General features: G+C 42.6%; 1 protein-coding gene, 1 long non-coding RNA gene and 1 pseudogene across 2 annotated transcripts; 1 reads left to right on the forward strand and 2 right to left on the reverse strand.

The window, feature by feature from the left end:
- Window positions 1-128: 128 nt before the first annotated feature.
- LOC129582390 (uncharacterized) lies at window positions 129-6,575 on the reverse strand (annotated as a pseudogene).
- Window positions 6,576-8,196: 1,621 nt separating this feature from the next.
- Window positions 8,197-9,711, forward strand: LOC129582391 (piggyBac transposable element-derived protein 4-like). The gene is given in 3 exon segments (XM_055473902.1): window positions 8,197-9,121; window positions 9,178-9,423; window positions 9,689-9,711. Coding segments are annotated over 3 exon segments (1,194 nt in total).
- An 89-nt stretch (window positions 9,712-9,800) lies between these two features.
- LOC129582368 (uncharacterized) lies at window positions 9,801-10,242 on the reverse strand. Its single transcript, XR_008689623.1, has 3 exons — window positions 10,133-10,242; window positions 9,940-10,050; window positions 9,801-9,878 (listed from the first exon to the last, which is right to left on the reverse strand). It is a non-coding gene; the product is annotated as an uncharacterized LOC129582368 (long non-coding RNA).
- Window positions 10,243-18,051: the final 7,809 nt, after the last annotated feature.

The following is an 18,051-nucleotide window of genomic DNA, read 5'->3' on the forward strand; positions in this document are numbered from 1 at the left end:
TTATTTGATAGTTATTTTTTGTGTTTTGTTCGTTATTTCATGTTATTTTGATAGTTGCGCACAGTGGGCATTGTGAAAGTTGGATTATTCTTACATGCTTATCCGGTTAACTTCCAACGTAAACGATGTCAATTAAGCTGCTTCTTATATTTCACCAACCACCTAAACGTCTGCTCTGCAGACTGCAGCCATGGTGTTAATACACAAATCTGGCTCCCCTTTCGCTTTAAGAGCTTTGGAATCATTCAACTGGCGGCATGCCGGATTTTTATGGTTGGCTATGTGTGGGCCGTCTATCACCTTACGCACATCTTTCCACATCCAGCAGTACGGCTCCGGAAGTGGCAGCGGTTCTTTGCTTGCCTTCAGGCGATTAAGCTGGCACATATTGCCGTATGCAACAACAAATCGCCCCCACTCTGTTTGTGGAATCTCCTGCAAGCGTTGATACAGCCAGACCACAAAAATCAAGTAAACCTGACCAAGGCTTTCAGCTCTAGCGAAACAAACACAGGAAATTAGTGTAAACGATGGACTTTAAATACGCATACTTATGTTAGCAGGCGTAAGACTGGAAACATCTGAAATACGCAAAATTAACCGCTTTATGTACTCACCGGAATAGAGGAGCGAAAGAATCGATTATTCCAGAACCACGAACAATGAAAAAGTAACCACGGCTATAGCAGTGTCCTCGCTCGCCTTCGCCCTTATTTTTCTGACATTCTTTGTTCAGGTCTAATTGTGGACACGATGCATTGCCATCCGTTTTGGATTTTTCTACGTTTCGGATAACGTCATTTGCCAACAACTTGTTTACTGTCACGCCAGGTTGCGATGCTGCCTCAAAAAGGGTCAAATTACCTAATAAATTTGAGAATAATTATTGTGATAAACGACTACTGGTACTTGCTCTTCAAATTCAAAAAAAACTTTTCACCTTGTATCATGAGTTTTCTTTGACCTAGTTGTTCGCTTGCTCTCCAGTGAATGGTGCTCTGTGCAAAATGCTGATATCCCAACAGCGCCCGAGTACACTGATTCGGATAATTGATTAAAGGCATTCCATTTGACGTAAGGTATTCTGCAAACAATGTCATACGGTATTCTACGAACATTTGGGTAATTTTTTGGGTGCCGCTCTATAAAATTTCCTAAGGGAAGGATGTAACCATCGAGCTATATAAACGCCTAACTAGAAAACCAGGACTCACCACAACTTCCTGGGCGCATGTACGAAGCGCAGCCTTCCAGAAGCCATCACCTACTGCATGATATTTGCAGTTTAAAGCCTCACATTCTGGTACGCATGTATGTTCATAAATCGACGAAAAGATCCATTTTTTCTGTTTCTGGTAAACACAGGAACAAGTCTTGACGCAATTTAAACGGGTAAATGAAATCTCGTTCCCGCAGCTCTTGGCGAATTTGACCATAAAAAAATGCTCTCGACACGATCTTCCTAGAGAATTGTGCGGAAAAAATGTTATTACATTTAAAGGGTTGTTTGCAGTCTTTTTGCGATTGGTTGCTAACAGGCGCGACGCTTTACCTGGTCCCCAACCGTTAGTCTGCTGCTTTTCGGTAACAAAACCTTCGAAAGGTACTCGGCTGTACAGTCTAGTGACTATTGTCAGTTTTTCACAGACTTTCGATATATATATATACATGTATATATATATACATGTATATATATAAACATCTTACGAAAGCACGTACATGCTATTTATTGGGTGGTTGTGCTGCAAAATAAACCTGCTGTGTAACATCGAAGGTACGGCTGCTTCGTCGTGTACATGGTATAGCTCTTCTGCTGGCGGTCGGTCCAAACAGACAGGGGAATTACAAGGGAATGCGCTAAGGAAAACGAGCGATTAAAAGTCTGAGCGATTAAGAAGTTGGTCTGAACTTCGAACTCGATACGCAATTGGCATTGGCTAGCTGATGCCACTCCTAGTGAAGTTTCTTAATCACTACCGATTAAGAAGTTGGCCGATCAAGAAAATTTGCGAAATTTCTTTATCACTCCGTTAGCAGAGCGATTAAAAGACGAGCGATTAAGAACTTTCCTGGCTCAGGTTTTAATCGCTCGTGCTTTTAATCGCTCGTTTTCCTTAGCGCAATCTCCTGAGAGTACCGAAAACGCGATTTGCATCCCGAACAGCGAAATAAGTAACAGGCTAACTGATAAGTGACAAGCTTAATAAGTATCAGTACCACTAGCACAAGCTGTAGTAGTATCAGTTTTTGCCGGTAACATTGCTGTATCACCGAACAATCGCTAGTGATGTAGCTATCTATGTCTGTGCTTCAAAACTGACATTTACAGGATTACGGTGCCATAACGGATGTTTTGGCTCATTCTTCAGCGGCCCTTTTCAATACAGGCAGCCTTTTAGGCAAATTGTCACCGGAGGCGCTAAAACTTCCACTTCAGACGAAGGCCGGTACGATAAAAATTTTGGTGCCGATTTTTCTACCGCATCTTGCAATTCTGCAACGAAAGCTTCTGAAGCTCCAAATATGGCGGACAAGAGCTGCAGACCGCAAAATTGCCCGTCTTAATAATGCTGTTCTAAAACTACTTGATCTTAAAATGTTACTGTTTTTGTTGTTTCTGTTACAAAGGTAGAGTTTCGACGGAAACGAAACACAGAACAGCAATGTTTGTGCTGCCGGTACATTTTGTTGCTCGAGAGCAGAAACACAAACATACAAACAGAAACGCTTGGGTACCTGTTATACGTTGCTGTTGCTCAAAGAAATAGGCACACAGAAACAGCGGCATCTGGGTTACAGGTATAAATACTGTAGTACACTTTTGCATTGTTGCTGCATAACAATGAGCGGCAAAAACGAAAGCGCGCAATCACAAAAACTAGCCACATTATTGAAGAAAAAAGAAAATAGCCACATTATTGAAGTGAATTATACTCTCGCGCAATTATAGTTTTTCTAACTTTTGGCAGAAAACAAGCTCACCTCTAAACGCTTTTTCTTTGGTATTGTCTGCGGTACCCTGTCATGCAAAAACTGAAATTTTCGAACATTCCTTAGTCCGTACTTCAACACCAGAAGTGATCCAGCTTCCCTGGAATTCGGCTCGGTTTCCAAAATGCTCATTAATCTAAGGCCATCAGCAGTATCTGTTACGTTAACCGAAAAGGATGCAACCATTCCCAATACAGCAGTGGTATACAAACAGAAACACTGCACACAAAAATACTTACAAGCTAACAGTCATGTTTGATATGAATGCGGTAGCAATGCATCTTGGATTGCAAATAAATATGACAACAGTTAAAAACGCATGTTATTTTCAAAGTCGTTCACTCTTACTGCCCGCAGACTGTCCAGATGTACATAGACAAAAGCGAATGTGATTGATGCGCTTTCGTGTCTGGCGCCGTTGAACTGCTTCGTACGCATGCTGTGTTATGAGAGGGACGATATACAAATAGTTTCAATCTGCAGATAGTTTTTGTAGAACATCCCGGATGTATGTTTTTGGCGTGAACTATATCTTTTGTTGGGTGATTAACTTGGCCTAGAAACCAAATCATACATATTTTAGGGACTGTGCTGAAGTGGTTTATGCGCTTTCGTTTCAGGCGCCTGTGAACTGCTTCGTACGCATACTGTGTTTTGAGAGGAACAATATCTGCAAATATTTTCAGTTTGCTGTAGTTGGATTATCTTGACCTAGATAAACCAAATCGAACGTGATATTTGCGACTGCATGTCAAAGTTTTGATGAGCGCACTAAAACGCACAACTTTGCTGCCCGAGTTTATAGTCGCATAATGCAACTTTTCGCACAAGTTTACTGGATAACGTGCTTTGTAAAAATTTTCAAATACAGTAGTTGTTCTTTCCAACTTATGGCCGAGTCATTCGATGAGGTAGTTCAGTTTACGCACTTATAATAATCGTATGCCTGACTAAACAGCAGCCTTTAGAATTCGTATATAAATTTTAGGCTTGCTAAAATTTTTAGGCTTGTTTTGTGTTGTTACGGATATTTTGTATTTAAATTTACAGGTTGGGAAATATGTAAAGCTGTCAAAAGATAAGAAACTGGTGTATTTTCGTGACCGCGAAGCCGAAAAGTTAATTTCATCCCAAGGCGGAGAAGTGGGCTTTCTTAATGGCATCCGTGATATTGTCCGAGCCATTCCAGGTGCCGGTGTTTCCAATGATGCCCGCTTCATGGGCTAATCTGGAACCCAGAAGGCTATGGCAGTTCCGGTTTGGATACATATCTGCCTATTTACTGCAGCATTTGGGAGGTGACATGGAAAAAGGTTTCTGAATGATATCTATTATCCGAGATGAAGTTTATTATAAGAATTGTAGCTGCAGATGTCGAGGAAAAGGCATAGAATGTCCAAGTTAAGACATTAAGTGGTTCCATAGGAATGAACCAATAGCCAGGAGTGGTTCACCAGGTTCTGAACCAATGGAACCAAGTGAACTAACCACGATGAAACCACCACGGAACCACGATGCAACCACCACGGAACCACAAATGAACAAAGTGCGCTCCCTGATGCCGAGCGCTGTCACACTACCTCTGCACCCCGTGAACCAATGGAACCAATGAAACCAAGAGAACCACATGGAACCACAATGGAACCACGAGTGAACCAAGTGCGCTCTCACATGCCGACACGCTGTCACACTAACTCCGTACCACATGAACCAATAGAACCACGGCAACCGATCACTTCTGCTATTTCCGTGTCGGCAGCTATTTCGGCCGCAATACATTTTGCTAACTGATATGTTGCTGATTGACACAATATCTGACTGATAGATTGCAGACTGACAGTTCCATTTTCTTCAAACTTGCTGGCCGACATTTTGCTAAGACGCTTTCGTATATCATTTTTCATTTTCCTCACTCGGGACCAACATTTGTGGATTCAGGGGTAAAAGTTACGTACAAACTAAAAAAACTAGGTCAATAGGTCGCGCCCGGTATAATACTGGTATATTGTTGATCGACAGCTCACTTGTCGGTCAACAAAATGTCGGTAATCGACAAATCCCTGACCGAAACATTGCAGAGGTCACAAACTTGCTGATCGAAAATTCGCTTACCAGTTGAAGATAACGAACTTTGCAAATCCCGTTTCAGACAGAGAAAGAAGTCAACCCAATGCAACCAGTTTTCTTAGGTATTTTTTGGTTTCTTAGTTTTCTTAGGTTTCTTAGGTTTCTTAGGTTTCTTAGGCTTCTAGGTTTCTTAGATTTTTTCGGGTTTTTTAAATTTCTTAGATTTTTTAGGTATTTTAGGTTATTCTTAGGTTTCTTAGGTTATTCTCAAGTTATTCTTAGGTTATTCTTAGGTTATTAAATGGTATTAAATCGGCTTGGTAAATCGTATTAGTGGGCGTTGCCACTTCAGACAGCTACCTCGTGCGTCGGAGCTGCTGTTCCGTAGCGAGATACGGTTCGAATTCGAGCCAAGGCCTTAGACATGTGAACCGTCGATAATTGCTTCTATAAATCGATACGGGGTTACGTTGAGCTACGCAGTTGCTATTTAACACTGACTAGTGATGCACAATGCGTAATATCTTTTTGCAGCTACCATAAATTCGAATTTAACGCCTCTTCCAAAATTGAAACCTCTATCGTAAAGCCTCCCCTTACTTAAGTTCGAAAATTTAGTAGCCTCCTCCGCATTAGAGGCCTCTCACCATATACGGTGTATAGTAGTAGCGCTAGTTTCAAAGCTTCGAAAATTTAAAAGCCTCCCCCACAATATAAGCCTCCTCTGCGGTATAAGCCTCACCCCGTGCACCTTTGAAAATTTAGAAATCTAGGGCTTCTAATTCGAAAAAATTATAATACCAGAGGAACAGTGAAAATTTTGAAGCGTCGCACTGATGGTACCAAAGCATCCCTAGCGCACGTTCTCGAGCAAAATCCTTTTTGCTGCGCCATAGCCACTCTGTACATGCGACAAGTTACTTGACAATGCCAGGAAAACTAAGATTGGATTAAGGAAACGCCATGCCAATACTCATTGCATACTCAGTGCGTTGGCGTTTCATCAGATGCTCTTGGTACTCGCCGTACAGCATGGTCCAGTATATGAATGTGTCGATAATGTTTTAAAAACGTTCGTGCTGGCATCCAACAACAGCGCAAAAACCTCTTTCATGGAAAACTGAAGAATATCTGCCGTTAAACGGCGACTGTATGAAAAACTTTCCATTTCCGTTTCATAGTTACGCTTTTTTCGCAGTTACAAATATTGTGTTTCTCGCAGTTACTGCTTAAACGATGTTTGTTCCAGTTTCGTCGTTGCAGCGACTTCGTAGCATAGCGCTATTCGTACACATCAGTTTTTTTACCAAGATTTTTATACTGAAAACCTTACTAAAATACGGGATTTAGTCAGAAGCATTTGAATCGATGCAGACTTCATCCATACTAACTGACATAGCGTCCAGGGATTCGTAAAAACTGCATTTGTCCGCCAAGTCTGAAAGCAGCTGGATGTCCTTCTGCAGTAAATTAACGGTTGACCATGGGACGCATTGGGTGGTGTCATAGGTCTCCATTGTGAGCGCGTGCTTCTTTGCGAGACTTCTGCCGCCGCAGACAAATATTCGATCATCAGTTACACAAGCAGCGGGGCTATATCGCGGTTGTCTGAGCTGGTCTATTTCTTCCCACGAACCATTCTGAAGGCTCAGACGAATGCAGTTGGCTGAGGCAATAAGCGCATTTTCCCAAGCACCAGTATCGAAGAACTGCTCCGAAGTGCAGGCATCAGAGAGTCCCCAAAAACATCCCCCGATAATGTATATGCAGCTGTTTACCACAGCCATTGCAAATTTCTTCCGCTTTTTTGGCAAGTTTTGTAAGGCTTCCCATTCGTCGCCATCCGTATCGTACCGATACAGGCTGGTGGATGTAGCGTAATATATCTGCTGGCCATATTTGGCTACAGCTTCGACCGATGAAGCCGCCCTGTAAAAGAAAGTATGGCTCGAATTGCCCGCTGTGTGGATTTCTCTGTTTTCGGCACACCGAAGATACGTTGACTGCTAACCTACTGACCAACTAAATTTTTACCCGACAACCCGTTGAAATTGCACTCGCCGATCGACAGGTTGCTAAACGACTATTTGCTAAACACCGATAATTTGCTGACGACATTCTGATGATCTGTAATTTAGCGCCCCGAAAGCCACTAAAAATCGTATGAAAAAACGAAAAATGAACGCGACGAACGTAAAATATCTACGCTCTTCTCAGAAACGCTATTCTCAGAAAAAAAACTAGAAAAACCCAAGAACGATTAAGAAACCTTACCAAAACGCTGAGACAATCTAAATAAATCTAAATAACTTAACACTACTCGTACGGGGGCGGTCTTCGCGGCCGCAGCCACACTTGAGAAAATCGCAACAAATCAGTTTGCGGTTTTGGCTCGTAACGGCTATCCTGAATTCCTCACAAACATTATTATTTATCAAACTGCACATTCTTTTTTGGAAAATAAACGATTGAAAAAGAGAAATCCGACCGGCCTTAAAGACCGCTTTAACCGGAAACGGCCCCTTAAACGCCAATAACTACCGCAGTGTTTTTTTTTGCCAAAATCGGCTAATGTAATGTTCTAAATAAATGAATCCTTTGTTTTCTTAAGTCAAAGAACAACATTTAAAAAATTTATGCGAAGTTCTGCAAGACAGTTTGTAGCAAGAAACAAAATGGAAAAATTTCGACTGAAAACCGTCCCGACCAGGTGCCCTTGCCTCGTAACAATGGTACTGATCGTTTGCGCAATATTGATCCGATAATAATCTTTTTAAAAATCGCTGTATTTTCCCTAATAACAAATTAAAACTAGCATCCGTTTAAATTTTGTAACATGTCATCCGGAAAAGCGAAACCGTTTCCGTTTGAGGTCGACCTCGTACTAACGAGTCTGATGCAGAAGATCAGGACGGCACCAGAAACTCATCCGAAGAACCTGACGCACCTGTTGAGATTGAGATTGATAAGGAACTTTACATCTCAAAGAATGGTGAAATAGAATGGAGTTCAAGCGCGCCAGCTACAGGAAAGTTTCGATCCTGCGACAAAGTGTACTGCAAACCAGGGCCAAAATCTCATTTGGTTGGTCGAATTGCTACGATTCGTGATGCATGGGACAACTTTATGACTGACGCCATGAAAGCGATCGTTCTCATCCATACCAACTACAAGGGGAAGAAAGAATACAAGGACGACTGGAAACCGCTGAGTAGCGTGGAGCTGGATGCTTACATTGGCTTGCTGTTGCTACATGGAGTGAACCGCGAATCCCGGACGGATACCGTAGAGTTGTGGAATCAGGCTCGAGGTCGACCTCTGTATAACGCCGTAATGTCTAGAGACCGGTTCATGAAAATTTCCAACGCTCTCAGACTTGATGATAAAAGAACTCGCGAAGAACGGCAAGAAACGGACAGAATGTGTGCAATTCGCGAGTTTTGGGACAGCTGGGTATCAACACTCAAAAATTCGTTCAATCCCGGGTTCTATGCTACTGTCGACGAGCAGCTATACCCATTTAGAGGACGCTGTGGTTTCAAAATGTATATCAAGTCTAAGCCAGCAAAGTATGGCCTCAAGTTTTGGGTGTTGGTTGACGTGGAGACCGGGTATGTGTTGAACATTCAGTTGTACACTAGGAAGCCCCCAGGGGGTGCACCGGAGAAGAACCTGGGGCAACGTGTTGTGTTGGATCTGCTTTCCCATTTGAGGTCGACCTCGGGGATTAACGTGACTTGCGACAACTTTTTTACGGACACAAAATTGGCGAACGAACTGCTGAAACGGAATATTACTATAACTGGAACGTTGCGAAAGGATAAGCCCGAAATTCCGTACGAGTTTTTGCCCTGCCGCAAACGGGAACTCTACAGCGCCAAGTTTGGATTTACTGATGATATGACGCTGGTATCGTATGTGCCGAAAATTGGAAAAGCTGTTATTCTCCTCAGCACTTTGCATCACGACAAAAACGTTTCGGAAGAAGCAGAAATGAAGCCAGAGATTATTACTGATTACAATGCGACTAAAGCCGGAGTGGATACTATGGATCAGATGATAGGTAACAGTGTTTATCCTTTGGAGTCGACTCCTTTCAGGTATGTTTTGTATACATAGGTGAGTACACTGTACATAGGAAAACCCGCAGGTGAACGAAAGCGGTGTTCGACAATATACTGGATATTACAGCGATTAATGCCTTGGTTATTTGGAAAAATCTTAACCCTGATTGGAATGCAAGAAAAAACCATTCCAGACGTATTTTTCTGACGGAACTCAGTGAATCATTGATCCATCCTTATCTGAAAGAGAAGCTGCCATCGGCACATCGCCCAATGAAGGTATTCATCTCCAAAGTTTTAGGTATGACACCAGAGAGCGCTGGAGTCGACTCCGTTCCTTTACCTAAAGTGGGGAAACGCAAAGCATGTTCTTATTGCCCCAGTAAAAAAAATCGTAAAACGACGGTTTTGTGTGTACGGTGTGGAAATAATGTCTGTGGTGAGCATAGCGGTGCTATTTGTTATGTATGCAACGATAAATAAAATTCGAGCGAATCAGCAGATTTATTTCAGTTTCTCAGCCTTAAACTGTAACAGATCTTATAACCGTGAAATTTGCTCCAAAGAAACTGTGGGTCGACCCATCTAAAAAAATTAAAGTGAAAAGTACAGTCACAATTACTGTAGAAATCGACAATTCTATGAAAATCTACTTACATTTTTATGCACGTTGTCGTCGGGAAATAAGTCTTGCAGTTGTTGCGTAAACTCTTCTGGATAAATTACCATTTCTCCGCGCTTCACTTTCCCACTTCGCTAAATACCAACATGGCAATAATGAACAAGTATTCGCGAACCCCGCTGTATCATCTTCTACCTGGAGTCGACTCCACACTGCGCGGTACACGAAATGCCGAGCCTCTTTTCCGATACGAGCATCATTGGTCGCTTCGGTAATTACCTTCTGAAGCCAAGACGGTAACGGAGCCTTCGAAAATGCGTAATTCGGAGGAGTTGTAAAATGTAAAAAACACAAGAATTCGAAGCTGACAGCATTTATTTTCGCCTACCCGCGACTTTGAAACAACTCTTCCATTCTCACACTCTTTGAACGATGGGTCGACCCAAAATAGATTAGATATAGATATAAAAAGTTATGAAGTCTAAACGGGAGTCAAACGGGTAAGTTGATGGGATATGCGTTAAAATGAGACACGATGTCGTCATATATGGAATAAAAACTCAACTATGTATTAATTCAATGTATTGTTTATTTTCGAGTACCAGACCTAATCGGTTTTGCTATCTGAACTTGGCGCAAACGATTCAGTACTCTGTGTACCGACTTTTTTGAGGCGTGCCTACCAGATCTCATTGGCTAGCTTGAGAGGCCTACAGGAATATGCAGCGTATATAAAAACCAAAATACGATAAGTGTTAAGAATATAATCAATTACGAAAGCATTGAAAAAGCAGGGAAATTGTAGAAAATAAATTGTCGGTCAGCAAATTGTGCGGAAATACAACGGTGGCCTTAGAACTGACATGCAACCCTGCTTCGGTGTTACTGCCACATACCCCATTTCCGCGGGCGATTTCCTTCGGGCTACTGTCCTGCCAGTTTCAGTATCGATTTTCATAAAACACTCATCTCGGTCCCAGAAATAAGTCTTGCGGTGGACCGTGATAAGTTTTGCTGCAGAATGCATTACCGGGGGTGGTGGTATATCACGCCATTTGCCTGTGCTCATATTCCACAACCGAAATGTTCTGACGGGGCCACGGGTGAGATGTAAGTGACACAGCTGCTCTGCGCGCACGATTTCTGCATCGGCTAAATGCCGCCCAGTAACTGTCAGCCAGCTGGTGTTTGGGTCGCTTGGAGGGCGGACCACGTTCTCACGGCTTAAACGGTCAGTTAAAGGATCGAACATTATTAACTGTGATTCTGTCAACTTACTGGGAAAAAATATGACAGCTTGGTTTCCTCGCAACCGAAAGAGCACATGTGTTAACTGATATCCTATTCGCAGCAACTGGATCCAAACATTTTCGAATGAGATCAACTAGGTTTGGGGCAATTTTCTCGCTAACTAAGGGTACGTAACCATTGATTATCTTCGTGGCATAATCGAAATGGCTATTTGTGGCGTCCCACTCTACAGTGTTTCCATCTTTAACGAGTCGTTTGTCATTCACACCCGTGGATATTTCGGCCATATCCAGAATTATGCAACACAGACTCCAGATATCAGTTTTCCATCCCGGACTCTGTCGGTTGCTGGGAAAATTTTCTCAGCATTTCGGGTGACATGTAGCGAATCGTACCACGTAGATGCGAAATATCTGCAGAACAGGTGGCGTTTCCCTGCATTTGCACTAAATCATCCAAGTCACTAATCAGCAGCTCCTTGCGGCCCCCTTCTCTTACGGTTACAAGAACATTTTCCAGCTTCAAATCCCCGTGTATCATGCTGTTCTCATGGAGGAAGTCCAGTAGTCTTGCTATGCACGCCACGCACGCCACAAGCTGAGCAACTTTTTTATAACTTTTTAAGAGGGCTGGGTCTTGCCTGGCCTCCTTTAGAAAACCAGCGAGATCTCCTGAAATGATTTTATATGACATATGACATAGTTAGGTCAAAATTAAAAGGACCTTTTACCTTGATAGTAATCCATTTGCTAGTTCAATGGCGGCTCCGACGACAGCTTTAGTGATGGACACTTTCTGGTACAGTGTACCACAAAGTGTCCATCACTAAAGCTGTCGTCTCGTAGTGTACCAGGTACACATAGAATGTCCAAGTTAGGACATTAGTGGTTCCATAGGAATGAACCCATAATCCAGGACACGAGCGGTTCGCTGGGTTCAGAACCAATGGAACCGAGCAAAAAGCCTGCTAACGTAAAACGGATTCAGTTGAACCAATGGAACCAATGGAACCACAAGGAACCACAATGGAACCACAAGCGAACCAACAGCACTCATCGGCATGCACGCTGTCACACTACCGCTGGATCCCGTGAACCAATGGAACCGATGGAACCACATGGAACCACAATGGAACCACAAGCAAACCAAGAGCACTCTCACCTGCATACACGCTGTCACACTGCCTCTGTACCCCGTGAACCAATGGAACCACATGGAACCACAATGGAACCACAAGCGAACTAAGAGCACTCTCTCTTGCATGCAAGCTGTCACTACCGCTGTACCCCGTGAACCAATTAAACCAATGGAACCACATGGAACCACAATGGAACCACAAGCGAACCAAGAGCACTACCATCGGCATGGAAGCTGTCACTACCGCTGTACCCCGTGAACCAATTGAAAAAATGGAATCACATGGAACCACAATGGAACCACAAGCGAACCAAGAGCACTCTCACCTGCACACACGCTGTCACACTACCTCTGTACCCCGTGAACCAATGGAACCAATGGAACCAATGGAACCACATGGAACCACAATGGAACCACAAGCGAACCAAGAGCACTCTTAACTGCATGCACGCTGTCACACTACCGCTGTACCCCGTGAACCAATGGAACCAATGGAACCACATGGAACCACAATGGAACCACAAGCGAACCGAGATAACTCTCACTTGCATGCAAGCTGTCACACTACCTCTGTACCCCGTGAACCAACAGAAACACGGCAACCGATCACTTCTGCCATTTCCGTATCGGCCAAAGTTTTGCGGTAGGCAATCGTTTCGGCCACAATACGCTTCGGCCAGTCGCAACCGCTTCAGCCGAGCCCCACTTCGGACAGCACTCAATTCGGCTTAAAGCCATTTTGGCAAGTGGACATTTCGGGCACTGTGATTTGTAAGTTTTTCTTATGTTCCTTTTTTACACACGTTTTGGTAAATTTTTATGTAACTATGAGTTCTTATTTTTGGGTTTCTTTATATTTTCTCTTTTTTTACTCTATTCTAAAGTCTTATTCTTTGAATTTCTTACGTTTTCATAAGTGTGCCTATGTTTTCATATTGTTGCTTTTTTTTGTCCTATATTTTCTTAGGTTTTTTAGGTCTTTTTTATTTTTTTCTATAATTTTATAATTTTTTCAGGTTTCTCATTGTTTTTATATTTGGAAGCAATCCGTAGCTTACCTTTAATCGGTAGGACGTCAAGTTGCCGACCTCCGTTTCGCTGCCCGACAATTTGCTAACCGAAATGTTGCTGATTGACACAATTGCTGACCGACAGATTGCTGACCCACAATTTCTTTTTCTGCAAACTTGCTGGCCGACATTTTCCTAAAACGCTTTCGTTGATCGACAGCTCACGTGTCGGTCAACAAAATGTCGGCAATCGACAAATCGTTGACAGACACATTGCAGAGGACACAATCTTGCTGATCGCCAGTTTGCTTACCAGTTGAACATAACGAACTTTGCAAATCTCGTTTCAAACAGAGAAGGAAGTAAACGCAATGCAACCAATTTTCTTAGGTATTTTTTGGTTTTTACGGTTTCTTAGGTTCCTTAGGTTTTTTAGTTTTTTCAGGTTTCTTTGGTTTCTTAGGTTTCTTAGGGGTCTTAGGTTTGTCTGCTTAGGTTTCTAAGGTTTGCTTAAGTTATTCTTTGGCTTCTTATGTTTTCTTAGGTTATCTTCGTTTTACTACCGTTTCATTAAGTTTTCTTAGATTTCTTAGCTTTTCTTCGCGTCTGATCACTTCGGCCGCATGTGTTAATTTCGGCCAACGTTCATTTCGGCCGAGGCTCACTTCGGCCAGCACTCATTTCAGCCGCCGCTCATTTCGGCAGAAGGACAATTGGCCATCTTCAGTTTCCCAAGTTTTCCTAATTTTTGTTATCTTGCTTCGGTTTTCTTAGGTTTCTTAAGTTTTCCAGGTTATTATTTTAGGTGATTTAGGTTTCTCAGGTTTCTTAGGTTTCTTAGGTTTCTTAGGTTATTCTTAGAATTGTTAGAATTCTTAGGTTTCTTAGGTTTCTTAGGTCTCCTAGGTTTCTTAGGTTTCTTAGGTTTCTTTGGTTATTCTTAGAACCTAAGAAGATTTAAACCTAAGAAGCCTAAGAATTCTAAGAATTCTTAGAATTCTTAGAAATCTTAGAAATCTTAGAAATCTTAGAAATCTTAGAAATCTTAGAAATCTTAGAAATCTTAGAAATCTTAGAAATCTTAGAAATCTTAGAAATCTTAGAAATCTTAGAAATCTTAGAAATCTTAGAAATCTTAGAAATCTTAGAAATCTTAGAAATCTTAGAAATTTTCAAAATCTTAGAAATCTTAAAAATCTTAGAAATCTTAGAATTCTTAGGCTTCTTAGGTTTCTAAGTTCTCTTATGGTTTTTTTAGTTTTGTTAGGTTTTCTTAGGTTATTCTTAGGTTTCTTCGATTTTCTTTGGTTATTCTTCGGTTATTCTTAAGTAATAGTTAGGTTACTTTTAGTTTATTCGAAAAACTATAGTACCATTTAATCGTAGTTACATCAAAAGTAACGTTTCTTGCCCAAATTGGACCAAAACAAGCGTCGGCCGAAATGAGCTGCGGCCGTAGTGAGCCTCGGCCGAAACGAACGGCGGCCGAAAAAGTTAGGCCGAAATGAGCATGACCGAAATGAAAACGGCAGAAGTGATCGGTAGCCCTTGTCTTAGGTTGTCTTAGGTTTGTCTGCTTAGGTTTTCTTATGTTTCTTAGGTTATTTTTATCCTTCTTGGTTTTCTTAGGTTATCTTCGGTTGCTTGACTTCCTTTGGTTATTCCTAAGTTATTCTTAAGTTGTTATTACTTTGTTCTTAGGTTATTCTTACTTTATTCGAAAGATTATGGAACTACGCAAGGTTGTTACATCAAAAATAATGTTTTCTTGCCTAAATTAGGCAAAGATAAGAGTCGGCCGAAAGGATTTGCGGCCGAAGTGAGCGGCGGTCGACATTGTTCGGCCGAAATGAAAACGGCCTAAGTGATCGGTATGCCTGGTACCACAGCATCCTTAGCGCACCTTCTCGAGCAAAATCCTTTTTGCAACGCCGTAGCTTCATGCGACAAGTTACTTGGCAATGCCAGAAAACCCAAGATTGGATTAAGAAAACGCCATGCCGATACTCATTCTACAGAGGGCGAGCCACCCACATTGCCACACTGCTCAAAATAATTTTTTTTGAATGTTGTTTGTTACCTACGGTTGGTCACAATATTGTTTCGGATAGCCCAGGTTATTCTGTGTATTATAAGCCAAAACAATGTCGGTCAAGAAAACTGCTTGACTTATAGGAATTAAAAACCTGGAACGTGGTACTAGAACAGTGCGTTTCAAAACTGATACGCGTTTCAGGTAAAATTTTCTCAAGATTCCCGTTCTCGACTTCATGCACTGAAATGAACTTAAAAAGTGTTGCCCACTTATTTCTGCATCACCTAAAACTTGTTTGGCTTGAATCGGGGCAACGGCTACAGTTTCCTGGATGCCCTAACCCAGCCCAAACCCGAATTCGACCGAAAGTCCTTAAAATCCCTGCCTTTCTGTTACCGAACGCTTGTTGCTGCTCAAAACTTCAGCATAACTTTTAGATACATGCCTTATCACAATGTTATTCACGTTGGGACAGTTCAAGCATTAGCGGTGTCAGCCTTCGAGTTATTAGCGGCCTACACAGGAAACCTTTCAAAAACTGCATACCCGGAAGTAGACAAAATGCCTGTTTTGCGTGCCTCAAAGCCAAAGTTTGTTTTTCCGGCCATATGTTGCACTTATGTATATTTCTTCAACCCTCTTCTATAATTGCAACAACAATCCGACGAAAAAAAACCATTGCCTGATTTTATAATCGCTCTAAAACAGAACCAGGAAGTGCAACGTTTTGATCGCATTTTTTTCGCTGGTCGCCGTTGGAAGTTCGAATCTCGTGGCTCACGAATACCTGATAATCAAAAGCAATTAGGTGTTTTACGTTCAAAGAAGACGAGGTAAGAAAACTGCATCAGCAGATTTGGGATAAACTTGACAAGAAAATTTTAAAAAATTTTCTACCAAAAGTGTGCCAATGTGGGTGGCTCAACCTCTGTATACTCTCTGTATGGGCGTTTCATCAGCTGCTCTTGGTACTCGCCGTACAGCATGGTCCAGTACATGAATGTGTCGATACTACTCGATAGTTAGTGAAAAACGTTCGTGTTTGCGTCCAAAAACACCGCAAAAAACCTCTTTCATGGAAAACTAAAGGATACTGCCGCTAAACAGCGACCGTATGCAAACTATCCATTTCCGTTTCATAGTTACGCTTTTTTTGCAGTTACAAATATTGTGTGTTTCGCAGTTACTGCTTAAGCGATTTATGTTCCAGTTTCGTCGTTGCAGTGGACGGCTAGTCTATTACTTCGTAGCATTCTCTCGCATTTTTCTACTGATTCCGCTGCTTTTATCTGCAATTCTGCAGCCGTTGACAAAAGAAACGGAAACCAGAAAACAGTGCGGCAAAACAGTAGCGAACGTTTCATTTTTTTATAGAACAAAGTAACCGAATCCGGGGAATAACTGCACCGACACACGAGAAAAAATACGTGGCCGGCAACAATCGCAGATAAATCTAGACATCAGCCACAGTGTGAATCAGTTTGAAGCTTTTCGCAAATGTGCAAACGTCCAGAACCGAAAATTCGAAATTCTCGCCTGTGGCTCATTATTCTAAACCGTCCGGGTGATAAGAACGATCGCCGCATATTTTCAAAAGCAGTACTTCTTCATTCTTTTGGGCACAAGTTGAAGGGTTAGAGAGGTAGTGTGGAAGCTTGTTGCAAATCAGGTCGCCCTTGGTTAACTTAGGGTTCCATTGCGTTTCCATGTGGTTCCATTGGCTCACGGGGTTTAGAGGTGGTGTGGCAGCGTGTCGGCATGCGAGAGCGCGCTTGATTCACTCGTGGTTCCATTGTGGTTCCATGTGGTTCCATTGGTTCACGAGGTAAAGAGGCAGTGTGACAGCGTGTCGGCATGCGAGAGCGCGCTTGGTTCACTCGTGGTTCCATTGTGGTTCCATGTGGTTCCATTGGTTCCATTGGTTCACAGGGTGCAGAAGTAGTGTGACAGTGTGTTGGCATGTGAGAGCGCATTTGGTTCACTCGTGGTTCCATTGTGGTTCCATGTGGTTCCATTGGTTCCATTGGTTCACAGGGTGCAGAAGTAGTGTGACAGTGTGTTGGCATGTGAGAGCGCATTTGGTTCACTCGTGGTTCCATTGTGGTTCCATGTGGTTCCATGTGGTTCCATTGGTTCCATTGGTTCACGGGGTACAGAGGTAGTGTGACAGCGTGTTGGCATGTGAGAGCGCGCTTGGTTCACTCGTGGTTCCATTGTGGTTCCATGTGGTTCCATTGGTTCCATTGGTTCACGGGGTACAGAGGTAGTGTGACAGCTTGTTGGCATGTGAGAGCGCGCTTGGTTCACTCGTGGTTCCATTGTGGTTCCATGTGGTTCCATTGGTTCCATTGGTTCACGGGGTACAGAGGTAGTGTGACAGCTTGTTGGCATGTGAGAGCGCGCTTGGTTCGCTTGTGGTTCCATTGGTTCAGAACCACTGAACCACTGATGTCCTAACTTGGACATTTCATGGCTGAGCTCCGTCAACTTTCTCATTCTGTACAAAGCTTTCGTCAAACTTTCTTGGTCTGGAACTTCGGAAGAGGAGCGACCGATGTGCATGACTTTGACGGCTAAAACATCTTCTCCAGAATAATCGCCACGCTTAACCACTTTGGCCTTGTAAACGGAGCCATACATTCATTCCGCTTCCAATCACATCTGCATTAGAATAGCGAACAGCAAAGTACGGCCAATATGCTGGACTGTCTCGCCCGCGTCAGAGGTGTTGTTCCCCATCTCCGTCCGGTCGTTGGTTTGAAATAAGGGGTAAATTGTACGGACAGTACTGTTTGGACCGCGTTACATTCCTCTATACCAGCTGCAGCTATCAAGCCTTTCAATATTTTCAGGCCGCCGATGCCGTCTTCTCAG

Source organism: Paramacrobiotus metropolitanus, unplaced genomic scaffold (genome assembly GCF_019649055.1).
Source record: "Paramacrobiotus metropolitanus isolate TYO unplaced genomic scaffold, Prichtersi_v1.0 Parri_scaffold0000007, whole genome shotgun sequence".
Classification (NCBI taxonomy): Eukaryota; Metazoa; Tardigrada; class Eutardigrada; order Parachela; family Macrobiotidae; genus Paramacrobiotus; species Paramacrobiotus metropolitanus.